The sequence below is a fragment of the Juglans regia genome, chromosome 11, assembly GCF_001411555.2.
Source record: "Juglans regia cultivar Chandler chromosome 11, Walnut 2.0, whole genome shotgun sequence".
In the NCBI taxonomy this organism is placed as follows: domain Eukaryota; kingdom Viridiplantae; phylum Streptophyta; class Magnoliopsida; order Fagales; family Juglandaceae; genus Juglans; species Juglans regia.
This window is the reverse complement of record NC_049911.1, coordinates 34,694,753-34,714,042: the sequence shown is the minus strand read 5'-3', so window position 1 is coordinate 34,714,042 and position 19,290 is coordinate 34,694,753. Positions and strand designations below refer to the sequence as shown.

Genomic DNA, 19,290 nt, shown 5'->3' with positions numbered 1-19,290 from the left:
TTGTACTGTGTTCTTTGATTGGGAATTGAACAGAGGTTCATTAGTCATTTTGTCAAGCGCTGATTGTTGACTAAAGGGAACCCTTTGGATCTGATACGAAAATCTCTTCTTAAACTAAGGCATTTTCCGTATCAAGTGTGCATAAATGCTTTGTTCCTATCATGTTGAAGCTGCTCCAACTTCGAACAAGCTCTTACCTTGAGCTCTCGTAAACTGGTGAGACTGTTCAATGTTGGTAGGCAGATGAGTTGTTTTCCATCTAGACGACGTACGAACGAAGGGGAACGAAAGTGATGGTGATGGCGTCGTGATTAAGAGAAGTGGAAACTTTAGGAAGGGGCTAGGATTTCATTTGTAGAATAAAACGTGTTCTGAAGTTATATAAAAGGCAGGTCACTGGGTTGTACGGGTCGAACTTGAGTAATAGCTAAAGCCTAAAATCCTTTTTTCGGATGGAGTCGGGCCGGGTCACACGATTTTCTACACAGGCCTATAAAATAGTGATAATATATTATAGTATATATTATAATATATTATAATTATATTATAAACTATAATGATATATTATAATATATTGATATATTATAATATATTGTAATATAGAGTGATATAGTATTAGTATAACTACTAATAAAATATACTATAGTTTAAAATCATATTAATTAATAATTTATCATATAATACAAATTTATTTTATATATAATTATATATTATATATAATATAAAAGATCATATAAAAAATACTACAAACAAAAAACAAAAAAAAAAAAAGTACGATTTACAAGAGAATGCCAAATAGTCAAACCCAACGACATACTAGCTCTACCATTTTTTATCGCTCAAGTAGAAAATAATTTAAAACAAATGCGATTAAATGATAAAATGATGGAAAAAAAAAATGGAATTCATTCGGTCAGAACATCAATAGCGGTCAGAACATGCGTGCATACATACAGGCGCATGATTCATAACATCAATAGCGGTCAGAACATGCGTGCATACATACATGCGCATGATTCATAACATCAATAGACGGTCAGCACGCACGATACATGCGATTAGCCTTGGTTAGTTGGGTCTGAGTTTCCTCCCCCACTTCCGTCTATAAATAGTCTCGATTCTGCATCTCCCTTTGTAACCAGAAGACGCAGACGGAGAAACAAGGGAGAGGAGAGAGAGAGAGAATATAGACGGTCGGAGAGGGAGAGAGAAACGAAGGGAAACCCCATTCGCTGAAGCTAAGCCCTCTCGCGTTTGGCTTTGTTCCTCTCTTTTCCACCATAATATTGGCAGCACTTGAGAATCTTCGCACATCTCGCTTTCTCCTTCAGATCTTAAAGGGAATTTCTAAGGACTTTCTCTCTCGTTTTCTCGGAAAAGTTGTCCGCAATATTCTTGTAAGAATTGTTCCTTTGTTTTATTGCCTTTTCTTTTCACCTTTTATTGTTTTTTGTCGGCTGAATCGGTGTAGTGAGTTGTCGCGTTTGATCCATTAAACAATGCTGGTGTCTTTTTTGTTTTGGCATTATTTTTTAATGTGAACCGCATTATGACCCATACGATTGTTTGGTGTTTGGTTCTATATTATGAAAGTCTCTCCCGTTATTATATTGTTTAGTTGAAAAGTCAACTCCTATCTCTCGTATTCCCTGCGTTTTTGAGTGATACGGAATTCTGAGAATGTCAATTGTTGCGGAAATGGATGTAAAGGAAAGAGGTTTTTAGTTTTTTTTTTTTTTTTTTTTCCCCAGCATTGTTTGAGCTAATTTGTTTCCTGAATAAATAAGTCAATGTTCAAACTGTCTCATTGTTCCAAAATTGGTACTTCAATAAATTAAGAAATAAAAGTATCTTGCACATGTAGTTTTTTTATTTACTTTATTTTATTTTATTTATATTTGGTATTGATCAAGGACTAGATCAAGTTGTTGGGGGAATGTAAACAACTGGGGCATTTGTATAAATAGACTAGATACTCATTGATAAAGTTCTTCTTTACTGATAAAAAATAAATAGACTAGATACTCTAAAGCTGTCAGGGAAAGGGTGTATGAGATTTGAATTTCCTGGAATAGGGAGAGATGATGATGTCGCGGAACAACTATGGCATCAGAAGAAGTGGATATGTGGAAGAGCTTACCAAATTAAGGGGATAACAGAAACAGAAGTTGTGATTTTACAAAAACAAGCTCCAAACTTGAGAATCTTCACAAATTTACAATATGATGCCTTGTAAACTAGGGAATATAAGTAATAGAAGGTATCGCAGGTCAAAGTTTCTAGTACATATTTATTTGTCTGATCCGGTTTTTGGTTGGTTTTACGTATGCATGAAGCGATAGCTGATATAGAGCCTAACTAAATGCTGCTGCGAACTTGGAAAAAATTGTTTAACACAGCTCAGTTAGGATGAGGCCAGGGCGAATTTACGATACTGCAGGACTACACCTGCACCAAACCGTATTCACCTACTCAAGCTACAGAAACCATATTAAAAATCATTTGCTTGAGGAAATAGTAGTCGGTTAAATGTGAACAGAGGTTTCACCTTATTTTTGTGACCATTATTGAAGAAATGCAGTTAGTCATGAAATTTGTTTTGGCAGGAATTATACAACCATGGTATTCTGGGTTTTTGGCTATGGTTCACTTGTGTGGAACCCAGGATTCGAGTACGATGAGAAAGTGATAGGCTTCATCAAGGACTATAGGCGTGTATTTGATCTTGGTAAGTTTCTCATTAGTATAACTGATTTAAAAAAGCTTCTTAGCAGTATACAAGTGTTCATTGACATATTATGTGAGAAGTTATTAGTCTTTCTATGCCCAAACATCAAATTATAACTGCCTATACTTATGCCATTAAATTTGCGCCAGCGTGCATTGATCATAGGGGTACACCTGAATGCCCTGCTCGAACTTGCACATTGGAGCAGAAAGAAGGAGCCGTATGCGTAAGTGGAACTTTATATTGGTTATGATGTATGTTACACATTTTTGGCATAGTGATTGAGTGACATATTTACCGTTCCTTGCAATAGAGACTGGAGTTTTGTTTGTTGATTTTCTGACATCTAAAATTTATCCTGTCAGTGGGGCGCTGCGTATTGTGTTCGGGGAAGTCCTGAAAGTGAAAGAATGGCAATGGAGGTATGTTTTCTTTTTCTGGTTTTGGTAAATCTACTTGCGGTTGTATGTGTACAAAAACAAGGCAAATATCTGATTGGTGGGTGAGTTGACTGTTAACACTAGCCGAGCACTTGGAAGGCCTTTTAACTGTTTCATAGAAATTCAAAAATTTGTCTAATTGTCTACCGGAAATTTCTTTACCCAGCTTCCAAATTGCCTTTTGCATCTATCATTTTTTGTTAATTAAATCATGCATACGAGAAGTGAATGGGCAAACTCTTCACCCATCATCTTGTACTTATTAGGGATTTGAAGTTCTATAGCCTTTGGTGGATGGGCCATCTTTCATCTGAACAAGTTGTTGAGCAACTGTTGTTGCTTATATCTGTTAGTTGGACTAATTTTTATTGTACAAGTAAACTCAACAATCTTTCCAATGCAGTATTTGGAGCGGAGGGAATGTGAATATGATGGAAAGGCTCTTGTAAACTTCTACAGGGTGAGATTTTGATTTTGATTTTACTCCTGTCTGTTTCCTGGGGTTGTCTTGTTCATTCTTTCCTGTTGCTCATACTTCTTTTATTTTATTCTTATTTCATTTGTCTTTTTGTCATTAATCCAGGAAGGGGATTCCTTGCAGCCTGCTTTAACAGGAGTTATAGTGTAAGTTATCTTCTTGTGCATACCTAAATCTCATATTTATTGCATATCATTTAGCGAACACAATGAGCTTTACGTTGCATATTGACCTTGTATGGTGAAGTTAGACTATGTATCTTTCTAACTAATACTACGCATCCTTTTTACAGGTTCACATCCACTCCAGACAAAGAATCAAATAAGTATTACCTGGGGCCAGCTCCTTTAGAGGAAATGGCCAGGTAAAGCTGTCAGCATTTTTTTACATTGTTCCTTTATTTTTTATGAGATGTTTTTTCCAACTGGTTTTCCTGATTTGTCATTTACTTCAGGCAAATTGCAACTGCTTTTGGGCCTTGTGGAAATAATAGAGACTACCTTTTCCTGTTAGAGAAGGCCATGTCTGATATTGGTGAGTTTTATTTTCTTGCAGCTTGATATTTATTTACATTTTGTAAACAAGTAAAAAGGGAAAACTGTTTTATTTAATCTTCGCGAATGCTTGTGAACAGGCCATGAGGATGATATGGTGATAGAACTTGCTAATGAGGTGCGGAAAGTGCTTGGGATTGTAGGGAAAGAGGTTCTAAAGGAGAGGAAGTTGGTTGGACCATCCCACATACCCCTCAAGTCCCACATTCCCACCCTTCAACTGCATCCTCTTCCAGAAGCAATTGCCATGGACTCCTAACAACAGACGATGTCAAAGGAAAAGAGGTTGCCATTGTTTCCTGTCACCGGAGGATGCTAAATATAGGAATTGGATACACAAGAAGAGCCTGCTAACCCATTTATCACCACCTTCCGTGTTTAAGTTCGTTCTACTAGGGAGAAGATTTTCTGTTGCTTTTAGCAGTCTATTTTGCGTTTTATTTTTTCGGTTTACATTTTACTTTCGTTTAGTTTACATCCGAGTGCGAGTGCTGCAGGTGCTAACACCGGTTGTGAAATTCGAAAGAGTAGCCAACAATTTTTCACACGAGATACACAATGTAGAACGCTTATGATGTTACCTTTCAGTTTCCAACCAAAGAGAAGTACTTTGTTATTTTTATGGCCAATTTCAGTTGTTCCGTTTGCATGTTCGTATGGTTTAGTTTTTCTTCTAAGAACTGATTCGATGTCTTGCGAATGAGCATTTTACTTACAGTTATAAGCTACACTCGATGCTTGTTGGAAGTTGGAACTTGACTCGATCAAATTCGAAGACAGCGTGTTCCCATGTTGCCTTCGTAGAATTTTTCTTAGCGAAAAATGTTACTCATAATCTCAACATCACATATCAATATATATTTACACATCAATATGTGTGTTTAAATATAAGGATAAAAATGTCAAACCATATGTTGATGTGTAGTGTAGAAGATTATGAGTATAATTTTTCTTATAAAAAATTGTCAAAATTGATAAATACTAGAACTAAAGATGATCCATGATTTGGCTCTATTGGCTTTTTAAGTAAATATTGATTACTTAAATGAATTGGATTGTGTAACTAAATTCAACTCATCTCAAATCAATGAATCAATTATTGATAAAATTCATTACCTTTTCAACTTTTCATAAAAAAAGTTAAACTCATTTCAATTTATTTCATAGATTGAAAGTTGTGTTTGGATGTTGAAGTGAGTTGAGTTGAGTTGAATTGAGATGATAAAATATTGTTAGAATATTATTTTTTAATATTATTATTATTTTGGAATTTGAAAAACTTGAATTATTTATTATATTTTATGTTGAGATTTGAAAAAGTTGTAATTATAAGTTGAGATGAGTTGAGAGATGTTTAGTAACCAAACGAAAAATATTATTTACTTAAAAAATTAAATTTATTTCAATCTAAAAAGTTAAATAAACTCATCTGAATGAGATTTATAAAATATTATTATTTACAACTCAATTAAACTAATCTCGACATGCTTTGTCGTTTTAAGTGAGCAATCAGCAATCTAGTTCATTTTATGAGAGGCCAGTTCGGTAAGAGCACGAGAGCACGATGGGTTTTTCTCCTTAGTTTTTATTTTTTATTTTTTTTATTTCTCCAAAGCAAATGACGAAATTTTCTCCTTAGTTTTTAAAGATAATAATACTGAGTGGGTTTTTAACATCTCAGACATTTTTTGAGATAAATCTTTTGCCAGGGATGCACCACTCGCAAGCTGAATGATATCAGAATAAACCTTCTCCCACCCCCTCCCATCGAGCAAAGCAAACCCTATCTGATTATCTGCATAATAGAGCTGTTAGGCGCCATTGCTGAGAAAGTTGCTTAAGCAGTTTTTCATTTGGGCTACCGAAGTGGTAATGGAGAGTTCAGCTCGATTTCTTTGTGACGTTTTGATCAGCGTTTTTGAAACTATACGGTTCAAGTTTTTGGTAAGGTGAATTTAGAATATATTACTCCTAATTTATTTTTAATAAAAATGTGGATTGTCTTTTAGAGAGATGAAAATTAGCATTCCCCTTGCCAGGTTTGGTTAGATAGAGATATGAAATAGATGAGAATTAAATAAAATATTATTATAATATAATTTTTATTTTGAGATATAAAAAAGTTAAATTATTTATTATATTTTGTGAAGAAATTTAAAAAAATGATAACGATTATATAAGAAGAGATGAGATGATTTCTTATTTCATCATCATCTCATCTAATCATTACAATTTATTTAAATTATCACACAAAATATAATAAATAATTTAACTTTTTTAAATTACAAAATAATAATATTATTATTAAAAATTAATATTCTAATAATATTTTATTCAATTTTCATCTCATTTCAACTCATCTAATCTTAATTCATTATCCAAACTTATTCTAGAACACTAACTTTAATATTGTTCTCGGGATCCTATAATAGATAATTATTTTATATAATGTTTAGTGTGTGTAACTAATGTAATTGTATTTTTATTTATAAAAAAAAAAAAAAAACTAATGTAATTGTACAGTTAAGCATGTTGAGTTTTATCAAGTATAGATCTTTAATACAAAAACACCGTAAATTTGAATTCAATCACTCATATGCAAAGAACTATCCGTCCAACTAATTAGATTGTATTTGAATGTTGAGTTGAACTCAATTTTTTATGAATAATAGTGAGTTGAGTAATAAATAAAATTATGTAAGGTCTATCTACATTGAGTTTAAATATTAATATGAGTTTAGTATTTTTATGATAAGTTAAAAAATATTGTAAGATCTACTTATAATGTTATGTTGAAAAATGTTGTAAGTTCCACGTATATAGAAATTTTGAGTTAAAATGCGTTTAACAATTTGAAAATTGAGTATTTAGATGTTAGATTTGGTTTAAAATTAGATTGAACTTAACTGAATCTTACAACCAAACGTAGTCTTAATTTATCTATCTTAAACACTTAATGATATATTTACAACTTTTTTATAATTATTTTACCACTCACCCTAAAGCAACTATTTGTTTAATAGTAGACTAATGGTATATTTATCATTTTCCTAAACACTTTATTAGGAGGATAATGATACACTTGTAATTTTTTTACAGCTATTTTACTACTTACTTCAAATTAGTTAATGAAATTGTGCTATTCCATTAAAAAATATTTTTAATTTTACCTAAGTATCATTCCATTTAAATAGAGTTATAAATATTATTGTTTTATGATGAGTTTTAATAGATATAATTTGTACAAACATCGTGCACACTTTTTTTAAAAAATAAAATTTATGTATAAAAAATTAATTTTTTTTATATAAATCACGCATATTATTATATTTTAAAATATAAATTGCAAATATAATTTCACCTTTCGATATTACGCTGGAGGTGAAGTTATGCAATTAAAGACTTTTAGCGAGACGTAACACTCGTCATTATTAATTTTTTAAAAGGAAAATAAAAGGAGACAGGAAAAAGAAAAGAAATTAACTTGGGGAAGAAGTCAGTTTTATATAACACTGAAGCCAAAACCCCTGTTTTCTCCCGTCTCTCAGATCTTTGATTCCTCTGCATCGCTACAAGCTCATCATTTCATCGCGTTAGGGATTTCGCTAATATCCGAGATATGGATCTTAACAAAATGGATCTAAATGCCCCTCATTCCATGGGCACGACCATCATCGGCGTCACTTACAACGGAGGAGTTGTTCTCGGAGCCGACTCTCGGACCAGCACTGGTATTTTACTCTGTCTGCCTAATTTTTTTTAATATTTTCTGTTTTCTTCATTATCTATTTGGTTGGTAAGATACACAAATAATTTTTTGCTGTCTTTCTCCGAGAAGCTAACCCTAGGTTTGCTGCTTGTGTTTGTCGATTAATTCATTATTAGTATATGTTCGTGTTGAATCAGTTTGGGTGAATTTTTACCGTCAAATAGAAGTTTGGAAGTTATCTGTTCCGGTAACATTGGCGATTTATGTTTTTATTTAAATCTCACTGTTCTTTTGGTAGGAGTATATGTTGCTAACCGCGCGTCGGACAAGATTACGCAGCTAACCGATAATGTCTATGTTTGTCGCTCGGGATCGGTATTATTCTTTCTCCTAGTGGCTTCTGATTTTTTTTTTTTTTCTGTTGGGGGGGGGGGGGGGGGACTTTGGGGTTTATAAATTTAATGGATTAAGGATTGTGGCGCATCTAGCGAAAGGCAAGGAAAGTGCTACTGCTTTATGTGCTTCTTTGTTTGCTCTATCCATCAGCTGGACATAGTCTAAAAATATCTTGGACTCTATTTTGGTCACAAATGTTAAGCCTTTAAAGCATTACTACGGGTCTTCTCCCATGTAAGTTTTACATGTATGACTTTTTCAGGCTGCAGATTCACAGATTGTTTCTGACTATGTGCGTTACTTTCTTCATCAACACACGTGAGTGGTTCTGTTCCTATTAATTTAATGAAACATTTAAATTGTAGATAGTTTGTGACTGTGTATCTCTTTGCTCATCATATATCAAACTAGTTGTTGTGATTTTCGTTCGCATTATTTTTCAGAGTTTGTTTCCTTCTTTTATGTTTTTTATTCCTTTTTCCTTTTCTTTATTTTTTTGCAAGTCTAGGTAACTCCTCCTTGTTAAGTGTCTGATCTGGTGATACTTTCTTTGAGTATTTTTTGTTCTAAATCATTTCTCATTTTATTACTAAGAGTCTTTCATAATTGCCTTTAGTGATAAGCTGACGTGCTTGCATTAAAATTATGAGTTTATGAAGGTTGAGTGAATTTTGTTGACCACATCCAGTTTTAACTAAACGATTTTGGGTTTTTTTCCTCTGATTTTGTTGCAATGCTAATTAAAGGTTTCATTTTTCATGTATTGACATCTTCAATCTTTATATGTCTTTATATACAGGATACAGTTAGGGCAACCTGCAACTGTCAAGGTTGCTGCAAACCTTGTCAGGCTGATATCCTATAATAACAAGGTCTGACGTTACTGCTTCAGATTGTTCAATATAATTCCTTTCTTGCTTTGGATAGACTGCTATAAAAATATTTGCATGCACCTACTTGACTATTTTGGTTCTCTTCGTTTGCCTTATAAATTTTTTCATGTTTATGGTGAACTTAGCATTTAAATAGAGTTGATTTTTACACTTATTTTTGTTTTAAGAACTCTGTGGGAGAAGAATAGGACATTTTTTTTTTATAGGTAATCAAGAAGTTTTATTCATAGAAGTAGGCAAATCACAAGTACACATGGAGTATACATGAGAATAACCTAATTAGATTTACAATTGAAATGAGAAAATCATGGACATTTATGTTTGGTTTAGATAGTGAGTTGAGATGAGATGAGATGAGTTGAGATGAAAGTTAAAAATTTAATAAAATATTGTTAGAATATTATTTTTTAATATTATTATTGTTTTGAGATTTGAAAAAGTTGAATTGTTTATTGTATTTTATGTGAAATTTGTGAAAATTGTTATGATAAGATGAGATAGGTTGAGAGTGTTTCTCAATCCAAACTGAGCCTTAGTCCATTACAAACAATGGCCTCTGCCCATAAGAACAAAATTTTAAAAAAGAAAACTTTAAGCTCATCCATTGTTCTCTTGCGGTCTTCAAAGCTTCTATCTTCTCTCCCGTCAAATACACCAACACATACGTATAGGAACCATTTTTCAAATTGCTGCCACTTGTGAGTTGCCTCGGAGGCCTCTCCAGCTTGCAATGAAATCCATTCTCGCGAAAAAATCATTCCACATGGTCCTGGCCACCTCGCAGTGGAAAAACAAATTATCTATTGATTCACCATTCTTCTTACACATACAACACCAGTTCAACCATTACCCGGCGCTTCCTTGAATTGTTAGTGGTGAGGATCTTGTCCAAAGATACTGTCTATACGGAAAAAACTGCTTTTGAAGGAGCTTTCGTCTGCCATATACTATTCCATGGGAACATGGTCATTCTAGGGCTCCTTAGAACTTGATAAAACAATCTGACAGTGAGTTTACCTTTCTTGGAGGGGCTCCAGCTCATAAAAAAATGATAAATCCGTGGGAGAAGAATAGGACATAAAGTTGATGGTTACATGGAAAAATGTTTCCATAATCGGGTATGCCTTTTTTTTTTTTTTTTTTGGCAAATGGAAAGATTGGTAGGACTGTGATATTGCTGCAAGAAATTACTAAACATACATACATAAAAATACACGTATCATTACCCCTATGTTGGATGGCCATGCATGCACTGAATGGTTGAAAAGCTTTTCCAGACTCCAGGTTGAACTTTTTGAATGCCTTGCTTCCCCTTGAGCTTCCATGTGATTTTTGTCTACTGTGTGCTCTGCCACATCGTTTATGAATATCAAATTTAAAAATAAATAAAAAATTCGTAAGAAAAGGAGTCAGTTGTAGCTGCTCCATGTTGCTTATGACGAGCAATAAAACTTTAATTGCAAAGATTAAAACATGATATGTGTTTTTGTGTGTAGTTTTTTAGGCCAGTTTCCTATAAAGCTGTATTTAACATAGCTGGTTGCTTGTATTTACTGATATTTGGATCTGGCAGAACATGTTACAAACTGGCCTAATTGTTGGTGGGTGGGACAAGTATGAAGGCGGTAAAATTTATGGAATTCCTCTCGGTGGAACAATAATAGAGCAGCCATTTGCAATTGGAGGTATGTTTTACTTAATCTAAACCACTTGATTCTAAACTATTAATAAATATACCCTTGCACCCTAGGACTAGGTCAACCTGAATGCTCTATTTTTTCCACTTCATACTTGGTCAGACTATGTTAGAGTAATGTAAGCTATGATTTAAGAGGAAATTTTATAATTCTCAAGGTTTCCAGAGATACATCATTGGTATAGCAGGGAAGCTGCAATAACACGTCGTGTAGTGTGGTTGGTGGGGGGCTAGTGATAGGTGTTGTAGATCTGTTAGAGAACTTCAGCATTTTGAAGTGACCTCAGTTGTGAGTGATCTGATACAGAAGGCAATGTTGATTAGCCGTAGTGAGGATTTTTCGGAAGTAGTTGTATGAATACTATGAAATTAGAGGTCAGCTTGTACCATAAGGTACTTGTGGTCTGGGTGGGAGGCATATTCCTTGGACATGAGATTTTGGTGTACTCGCTGATTCATGAGCTTGTGGGAATTGACTTCATTTTTTTTTTGTAAATAAGAGGTAAATTTTATTGATATGAATGAAATAGGTAAAGCCTGTGTACACAAGAAGTATATAAGAGAACACCTAAATACATTCTAGGATCCAGAAATTAAAACCAGAAAGTCGTGAACATTGTTTCATCAGTAAGTACACAGGAATTGACTTCATGTTATGTCATTTTTACCTCTGCATCATGGTTAATTTATAAAATGTTAAATTTGTGTATATGCTACTTGCTTCTTTTTTTTATGTGTTAGGGAAAACTCTCACTAACGTCATCTTCACGAGCAACTTCAATGCAATTTCTTTGCTTGATTGTGGCAATTTGAAATGCTCTGTGTTTCACAGGATCTGGCTCTAGTTACTTGTATGGGTTTTTTGATCAAGCATGGAAGGAAGGAATGACCAAGGATGAAGCTGAGGTATATAGAACTTGAATTTGCAAATGCAAAATTGGTTACTGCCTTGGAATAAATTCATGATGATGAAATCTTCGTACGATTCTGCAAGATGTGACCTCATTTTTGTGTTTCATCAGTAGACAACTTAGGGCTGACCTCATTATTATGTTACATCAGTAAACAACTTGGCATTGAATTCAGAGAGAAGTTACGTAGAAAACATGAAAACAAAATATTATAATTTGTTTTGTGATAAGGAGAGTCATTACATTTATAATTTCTGTCATTACTTACAGAGGAATTTGTGTTTGTAGGAAGGAATATGAGGGGAGCTCTTGATCTCTAGTTGCTAATCCATTTTTATTTTGAAGTTTTAGGTTTTGGTGTTTTGTAGCCATAATGCTAACACATTTTTTTTTTGTTTTTTACTGCAGCAATTAGTGGTGAAGGCAGTTTCCCTTGCCATTGCTCGAGATGGTGCTAGTGGCGGTGTTGTTCGCACGGTCATTGTAAGATTTTATATGGGGACAGTAGCAACTCCAAGTAGATTTGTTTTCACACGATGCACATGCTTATAAATTGACACAAAACCCCTTGGTGTTTGATGTGGGTGCAGATAAATTCTGAGGGTGTGACAAGAAACTTCTACCCTGGCGACAAACTTCCGTTGTGGCACGAGGAATTGGAGCCTCAGAATTCACTGCTGGACATACTGAACACTACTAGCCCCGAGCCAATGAATATATAAAGGGGAGCATCTCAGCGCTGATAGGCCTCTGGCTTCACTCTTTAATTCATTTCTCGTTTTGCTGAAACATCTGTTTTGTTGTAACGGGAAAACGGATTTTATAATGTTTTATGTTGGAGAACTATTCATATACCATACCCATATGGTGGTGGATATATTCGGATTCAATCTTGATGGTCTTCCGTTTATGTTTTTGGCCATTGTGTCGATCGGCTTATGTCAAATTATTATTCTGGCCTTATATTTCTGTTTGGTTTTTGGGTAATCAAATATTAATTCTACAGTTTTTTTTTAATTTTTTTTTTTAATTTTTTTCTTTTAAAAAAAAAAGAAAAGAGGAAAAATAAAAAAAAAAAGGTTTTTTTATTTGGAGTTTTTATGGGCGAGGCACAGAATGGTACTTGACCAAAAAGCTGATCGATGGATGATGGCCAATATGATATAGAATAGAAGGAAAAGTAAAAACAGCTCGTTAAGTTCCCCCTTTGAACATAATAGGTGGAAATTAGAAATTGGACAGGTGCAAGGAAGAATCACTACCTCGTCTATTTTTTAGATGTATTTTTTAGATGTATTTTCAGATTATATGAGATGGGATGGATTGAAATTAAATTTAAAAAATTAAATTATTTATTTTATTTTATATAAAATTTTAAAAAAATTTATAATAATAAGATTAGAGATTTTCAAAATTTTTAAATTAAACAAGAGAAATATGAGATTTTTTTTATTGGTTGGGTGAGATTCGTCTCATTGCATCATGTACAGCGTATATTAGCGAGCGCTGGTTGGTGGAGAGTGACGAGTACTTGATAAATTTTTTTTTTTATTTGAAAGAACTTTGATAAATTAAACCACCTGCGAGAAGTAGCTCTGAAACCATCATCGCGATCACTCTCGGCACCTCCTACCGGCCAAAAAGGCGAGAGTAGCCATATATATTTGAGAGAGAGCGCTCAAAGAAAAAAATGAGTGGGAGCTTTGCGAGCGGGGCCGGAATCGGAGTCGGAGCCCAGTCTCAGTCTCCGGTCCTTCACAACGTCTTCGTGTACGGCAGCCTCCTGGCAGACGACGTTGTTAAGGTGCTTCTGAAACGAGTACCTACATCATCCTCTGCCATCCTCCACGGCTTGTCAGTCTCTCTCTCTCTCTCTCTCTCTCTGTGCGCTTGATAATGCCCGCAGCCTAACCTCTTAAACACAATTCCTAATCATCTCTATTCTCCTATGATTTCGGATCACAAGCCCGACCGATGTGAATGCTATCCCGTTTGTATTATCGCATTTGTCTTTTGTATATTTTTTTCCATATTTTAAGTATTCATGCAACTATGCAACAATCATCGCGGACCGGACCAACCTGGTTTTGTTTGTCAGGTCTATTTCTATTCATGCTTTTTAATTTCTTGATTACATTGGCAGCGTCATAATTTTTTTCTCACGGAAATGTACAATCCGAAGAACAACGTGTTAGCCATGCAACGTTTTCTAGTCGTGCCTCTTTCTCATTTAGTTTTCTTTGATTTTGTTTCTGGATCGGCCTGCTTGGCAACGAAGTATATGCTTACCGATACCTCGAGTGATTGTCTGGTGATGACCATCATCCTAGTGTTGCTGTTGTTGCTACTGTTATTTCAATAAAATCCTCTTCTGGCATTTGATAGTCCTTAGTCTACATCATTTTGTTCTCTCTGTTCGCTGATTTTGCTATTTCTTTTGGACATTGATTTTCAACCTGCAGTCATAGATTTAGCATCAAAGGACGTGTTTATCCGGCTATTTTACCTGTGGAGAATAAGAAAGTTACGGGAAAGGTATGTATAATCCTCTATTTCACTTTAGTGGCTGCCTGACATAATTTGCTTCGGATAATGTTTCTGCTTCTATATCTGCATAATTGAAATCCATTCAAGAGCTTGTGGTATAATGATTAGATCATAGTTGTAGAACTCTTTCATGTGAGCAAGAGCTTTGTACCAGTATCTAGATTATGCTGTACATTTCGTGTGTCAGTAGTATTCTTTTGATGGAACCTGATCGGTGGCATTTTTGACAATTTACCACAAGAAATATGCCTTCTAACATTTGAAAAAAAAGAGGAGAATAAACTTTCTCGAAGCTGGAAAGGAAAATTATACCTTTGAACTTTGAAGATATCTTTCTAATCCATCTGTATATTTTTTGTACCGCCCCCCCCACCCCCTCCCCCCCGCGCGTGCCTGAGGAGAGGGGAGAGGGATTTATGGATGAGAGAGATTTGTTTATTGAGATGATATAATCTTTTGAAGCAGGTGAAGTAATGAGTTGTGGTCTAGACTCCAGAACCACTTGGTTATTCACATGAATCTGTTGAAAGCTATAGGTTTGAACACAAATAATTTGTCTTTACTTCACTTAGTTGTTTGCCACTTTGTTTCAAAATCCTGAGTTCCACTTTGTTCCAAACTTGATGTAAAGCAACATGTGTAGTGAACAATAGTTAAAATTTCGCAAATTCAACACATTTATGATTACATCTGGTTATAAAAAATTCAGGCCTTTTATGATAAAGGTCAATAATAAATTTGATCAAATTGTTGCATTTTTTCAGGTCTTGTCTGGAATCACAAATCCTGAATTGGATATTTTAGATGCTTTTGAGGATGTTGAGTATGAAAGGAGAACTGTTGAGGTTTCCTTGATGGTGAGTATAATTGAAATCCACTCTTTTGCTTTCTATGAACCATTACAGATTAAAAGACATGCATATTAGAAGACCTCAAGCGGGAGGTTGATATAAAAAACCTACAAGTATCCCTTCTAATACCCCTAGATTTTAAAATGTGCTCAGAGTGCGCCACATAGCTAGTTGGCAGTGCATTGCTGCAAGGCGCTGAGAAAAAAAAGAAAATAAAAAAGAAGAAAAAGGAGTGGGTTACTTCAACAGCGTCAATAGATGTACTTTGGTACTAGTTTGTAATGCTTTAAATGCTTGTGTGGGCACATGTATAAGCCATGCACGGCTGCCAAAAAGAACTTGGAAAAAGAGACGGTGACTATGAGGAAAATATTTCCCTTTAGTCATGATTATCATTAGCTGATAAGTTCATGCTTTCCCAGAGAGTGCTAAAAAAGAGGGTGACAAATTTTTTGCAGGATATTTCTGAGAAGTTACAAGCTCACACATATGTATGGAGTGACAAAAATGATCCAGACTTGTACGGAGATTGGGTTTTTGAGGTATACTTATGGATACAAATCATTGGTCTTTTAGATGTCTGTTATTATTGACTTTCTGCTCATCATAGTGAGCTTGGTGTTTTGGGATGGGGTTTGGTGTTTACAAGATGGACTACTTACCTGCACACTTCCAGTTTGAAAGTGGGATATTATTACTTAAAATACTTGCAGATAGGTAGGGACCGTGCTTTACACATGCATTGTTTGATACATCAACCCATGTCGAAAATAAACTAATGTTTATTGCTCTGCAACCTCCCAATGCATAATTTATTTCACCTCACTTTCATATTTTCTCCTTTCTCTATCTGTGTGTGGGTTCAAAGATATTTTTGAAGCTACAAATAAAAATGCTTTGCAAATTTCTATTTTCCAAATATTTCTGGAATTAGTTCTGAGCCTTTTCTTGAGGATGTTGTCATTATGGTTCTTCTGAGTGCTCATGAACGAAGGATGCATCTTCTCATTTTCCTGAAACGATGTTTGTCCTTCTGGTTTAATGGGAGAGATGAGTGGGTAATTTATATAGTTAGGATGAAAATAATTGTCCTGATGCCCTCTGGAAAATAGTAAATATAAAAGACCATCGGTAATGAGACAACAGTAATAATGTCTAATTGTGGATACAGTGCTGATAGAACGTTTGATTGCCAAGGAAGGTGGCTAGCTGCCTTTCTTAAATTTCCTCTTCTTGTGTAATTTTTATTGTTATAACCCCATTCCCCTTTCCAACTATTTTTCTCTATTTGACTTGTCCTATTTATTTATAAGGAATGGAAACAAGTGCACATGGATGATTTTATCAAGATGACATCTGGGTTTGTGGAAGAGTTGGAGCTACCTGAATCAAAGCCAAGAGTTGCCACATACGAATCCTTCTATTAGCAAGAAGGTTAAATATTCATCCGCCTCTTGACATTATATTCGTAATTTGTAATTTCTGAACCGTGTTTACACTTCAATGCTATTTTACCACCGTCAATGTTTTCATGATTAGATTAAATTTTCATACATTTTTCCCTTTCTCCAGAATTTGTTGTTAATAAAAGTACTTTCGTTGGAGAAGTTTAGCCCTCAATTTACTTTTATTTTATTTTTATTTTTATTTTTATTTTTATTATTCATTTTTGCGTTGGAAATAGTTTAATACAGTGGCGTGGGAGTGATATTCCTTTAGATGTATTCTCTAGAGATATGGTGCCCAATCAGTTGTACCAATTAGGCCTGTGCAAAAAGCCCGATGGGCCGATCAACCCGCATGACCCGATTGGATTTACCCGACAAAAATCGGGTTCATCGGGTCTAGATCATCTAACGGGTTCGATGATTCTCATGTCGGTTGAAACCGATCACCGACAGATTTGATCTTGCGTCGATCTTCGGCAGATTTTGAACGAGCTACTCACAAAAACTCATCGATCTACGACGGATTCTCCACTGCTAATCAGACCCACCAAGAAATCAACAGTTTTACATTTTTCTCTAAGAATAAATCAAGCAAAGCCTCTGCTTCCTCCCGAGGTGAAGGTCGTCGATGATTTCAAAGAAAATTAAATAGATCTTGAACTAGATCTCAAAGAAAATGAAATACATCATAAAGAAAATGAAATACATCATAAGCTTCATCACCGATGAGGCATCCGACAAGTTCTAGATGTAGAAGCGACGATCAACGGCGATGATCTGCGCGCGGTGGGCCCTGACCACCCTCGGCTTCGAGGACTACGTGGAGCCCCTCAAGGTGTACCTGCAGAGAAAGGGTGGGTTTGGGAGGGGGAAGGCTGAGCTGCAGAGGGAGGGTGGGTTTCGGTTGCAGAGGGAAAAGTCTGAGCTGCAGAGGAGAGGAAGAGGAAGAAAAGAAACGGACCATGTGCGAGAGGCTGAGTTTGCAGAGGAGCATGAAAGGGGCATGGTCGCGTGGGTCTGCAAATGAAGATGAACGGGCGAGAATTGAGAAAGACGATAAAAAGCAAGACAAACGGGTTCGACCCGATCCGACATTTACGGGTCGGGTCAAGTCGAGCTAAAACTCCGCTTCACTGCGGGTTGGGTCGAGTCGGTCCAAAATTTGGTCGGGTCGGATCTCTGTGCAGCCCTAGTACCAATAGAGTCACTGTACCAAGGGGAGTATTTCTTTTGTTTTAAGAAAGAAAAATGCTGAAGACAGTTGCCCAGCTTAACTGCTGGGGAGTCGGATGCCAATGTGGAAAAATAAAAACGGCACGTTTCATAATGCATGAATCGTTGTTCCACAATGACGGCCTCCCTCCCTTCGTCTTCCCATAGACGAACACAAAGTCCTTCAAAGCCTCCCTCCCACAGCCAATCTCTCAACTGATTTCTTTTCAAAATGAAATCGTTTGCTGCAGAAGTTTAGTCTCAGTCCATACATTTCAAACTTTAGGTCTATTGCTGAGGGGCTTTACTTTATCACCTTTCAGACTTTTAAAGCAACAAAAAAAAAAAAAAAAAATTCAATGAACATTCCTTTTCAGACCCAGAACTTTTAGTGAGAGATCAACAATGCTTGGTCTTAAAGAAGAGGGGAAAAACAAAATGAAAAGAAAAAAAAAAGTGTCCTATTATTGGAAGCAGACCTTTAATTGCGAGAAGAGAAATTCCAGCTTCAGCATCCAGCTTCATGGGTAGGATCCCTCAATTTAAATTCAACACCAACATTATGGGATATCCATTAAAATAAACAAACAAAATATCCTCCACAACAGTCAATGAGCCCAAAATCCAAATTTTATAACCAAAAGATTGGATTTTTATGAAGGAAAGATCTCGCATACTCCCAAAACACGTTTCCATTAGATTCTTTGGACAAAACCTAGGAAAACAAAATGGAAATTAGAAATTCTAAGACCCTAGAACACCCAGCCTTGAGCCCAAAGATAGAAAAAGCAAATCAATAAAGAAAACACCCGTGGAGTTCTATACAAATCCACAAACTGAGCCGGAGAAGAACCACTGAGCAGCAAAAATAGCTTCAACAAACACAGAACTAGCCCAGACAAGAAAATCAAAGAAAGCTATATCCTGATTCGGCTGCCTCTTCAATTTTCTCAAGAAAAAAAAAAATAAGAAAAGAGAGACAAGACAAAAACAACAAACTCAGAAGGTAGAATCGGAAGAAAAAAGAGAGAGATCTTAAAGGCAAAAGAAACATTCGAAATGTGGTCTTCTTGCCGAAGAAGACTCACACACTCATTGAAGAAGTTTTGATTATTTTTCTTTCTTTACTTTTTTATTTTTTGCTTTTTTATTTTCATTTTTTTATTCCACGTAAGCAATCGGTTACCCTCTGCTTGCACACCCCGCTTGTACCCAGCAGAACTGTTTAAGAAAACATTTTGGTAAAATGCTAGATTGGTCTTCCCTTTAGAATATATTTCCTTTCATTTTCTTTGCTGTGGTTGTTTCTTTTACTGTTCCTCAGATGAAACCATGCCACTAGGGTTTTTGGTTGAGCCAAGTTTCTAGTCCTATTTGCCTCTCATTTCTCAGCATCCTCTGCCATCTTTCAAACACTAGTTTATCCA

General features: G+C 35.2%; 3 protein-coding genes across 3 annotated transcripts; all 3 read left to right on the top strand.

The window, feature by feature from the left end:
• Positions 1–1,038: 1,038 nt before the first annotated feature.
• LOC109009548 (gamma-glutamylcyclotransferase 2-1-like) lies at positions 1,039–4,853 on the top strand. The gene is made up of 9 exons (XM_018990060.2): positions 1,039–1,397; positions 2,607–2,728; positions 2,878–2,954; positions 3,094–3,150; positions 3,572–3,628; positions 3,752–3,792; positions 3,939–4,010; positions 4,101–4,180; positions 4,281–4,853. The coding sequence occupies exons 2-9, from the start codon at positions 2,620–2,622 to the stop codon at positions 4,457–4,459; spliced, it is 672 nt and encodes a 223-aa protein (XP_018845605.1). The 5' UTR covers positions 1,039–1,397; positions 2,607–2,619; the 3' UTR covers positions 4,460–4,853.
• A 2,774-nt stretch (positions 4,854–7,627) lies between these two features.
• LOC109009542 (proteasome subunit beta type-6) lies at positions 7,628–12,765 on the top strand. The gene is made up of 8 exons (XM_018990056.2): positions 7,628–7,931; positions 8,208–8,284; positions 8,568–8,623; positions 9,105–9,177; positions 10,772–10,883; positions 11,727–11,800; positions 12,214–12,288; positions 12,396–12,765. The coding sequence occupies exons 1-8, from the start codon at positions 7,820–7,822 to the stop codon at positions 12,525–12,527; spliced, it is 711 nt and encodes a 236-aa protein (XP_018845601.1). The 5' UTR covers positions 7,628–7,819; the 3' UTR covers positions 12,528–12,765.
• Positions 12,766–13,257: 492 nt separating this feature from the next.
• Positions 13,258–16,810, top strand: LOC109009543 (AIG2-like protein D). The gene is made up of 5 exons (XM_018990057.2): positions 13,258–13,659; positions 14,268–14,340; positions 15,117–15,209; positions 15,662–15,745; positions 16,517–16,810. The coding sequence occupies exons 1-5, from the start codon at positions 13,496–13,498 to the stop codon at positions 16,628–16,630; spliced, it is 528 nt and encodes a 175-aa protein (XP_018845602.1). The 5' UTR covers positions 13,258–13,495; the 3' UTR covers positions 16,631–16,810.
• The last annotated feature ends 2,480 nt before the right edge of the window (positions 16,811–19,290 follow it).

What these genes read in the sequence shown, in the direction of transcription:
- LOC109009548 (XM_018990060.2), top strand. Translation starts at nt 2,620, where the DNA reads ATGGTATTCTGGGTTTTTGGCTATGGTTCACTTGTGTGGAACCCAGGA. An exon ending in GCTTTAACAGGAGTTATAGT is followed by an intron (nt 3,793 to 3,938) that starts GTAAGTTATCTT and finishes TCCTTTTTACAG; the next exon opens with GTTCACATCCACTCCAGACA. An exon ending in CCTTTAGAGGAAATGGCCAG is followed by an intron (nt 4,011 to 4,100) that starts GTAAAGCTGTCA and finishes CATTTACTTCAG; the next exon opens with GCAAATTGCAACTGCTTTTG.
- LOC109009542 (XM_018990056.2), top strand. Translation starts at nt 7,820, where the DNA reads ATGGATCTTAACAAAATGGATCTAAATGCCCCTCATTCCATGGGCACG. An exon ending in CGACTCTCGGACCAGCACTG is followed by an intron (nt 7,932 to 8,207) that starts GTATTTTACTCT and finishes TTCTTTTGGTAG; the next exon opens with GAGTATATGTTGCTAACCGC. An exon ending in TGATATCCTATAATAACAAG is followed by an intron (nt 9,178 to 10,771) that starts GTCTGACGTTAC and finishes TGGATCTGGCAG; the next exon opens with AACATGTTACAAACTGGCCT.
- LOC109009543 (XM_018990057.2), top strand. Translation starts at nt 13,496, where the DNA reads ATGAGTGGGAGCTTTGCGAGCGGGGCCGGAATCGGAGTCGGAGCCCAG. An exon ending in TCTGCCATCCTCCACGGCTT is followed by an intron (nt 13,660 to 14,267) that starts GTCAGTCTCTCT and finishes TTCAACCTGCAG; the next exon opens with TCATAGATTTAGCATCAAAG. An exon ending in ATAAGAAAGTTACGGGAAAG is followed by an intron (nt 14,341 to 15,116) that starts GTATGTATAATC and finishes GCATTTTTTCAG; the next exon opens with GTCTTGTCTGGAATCACAAA.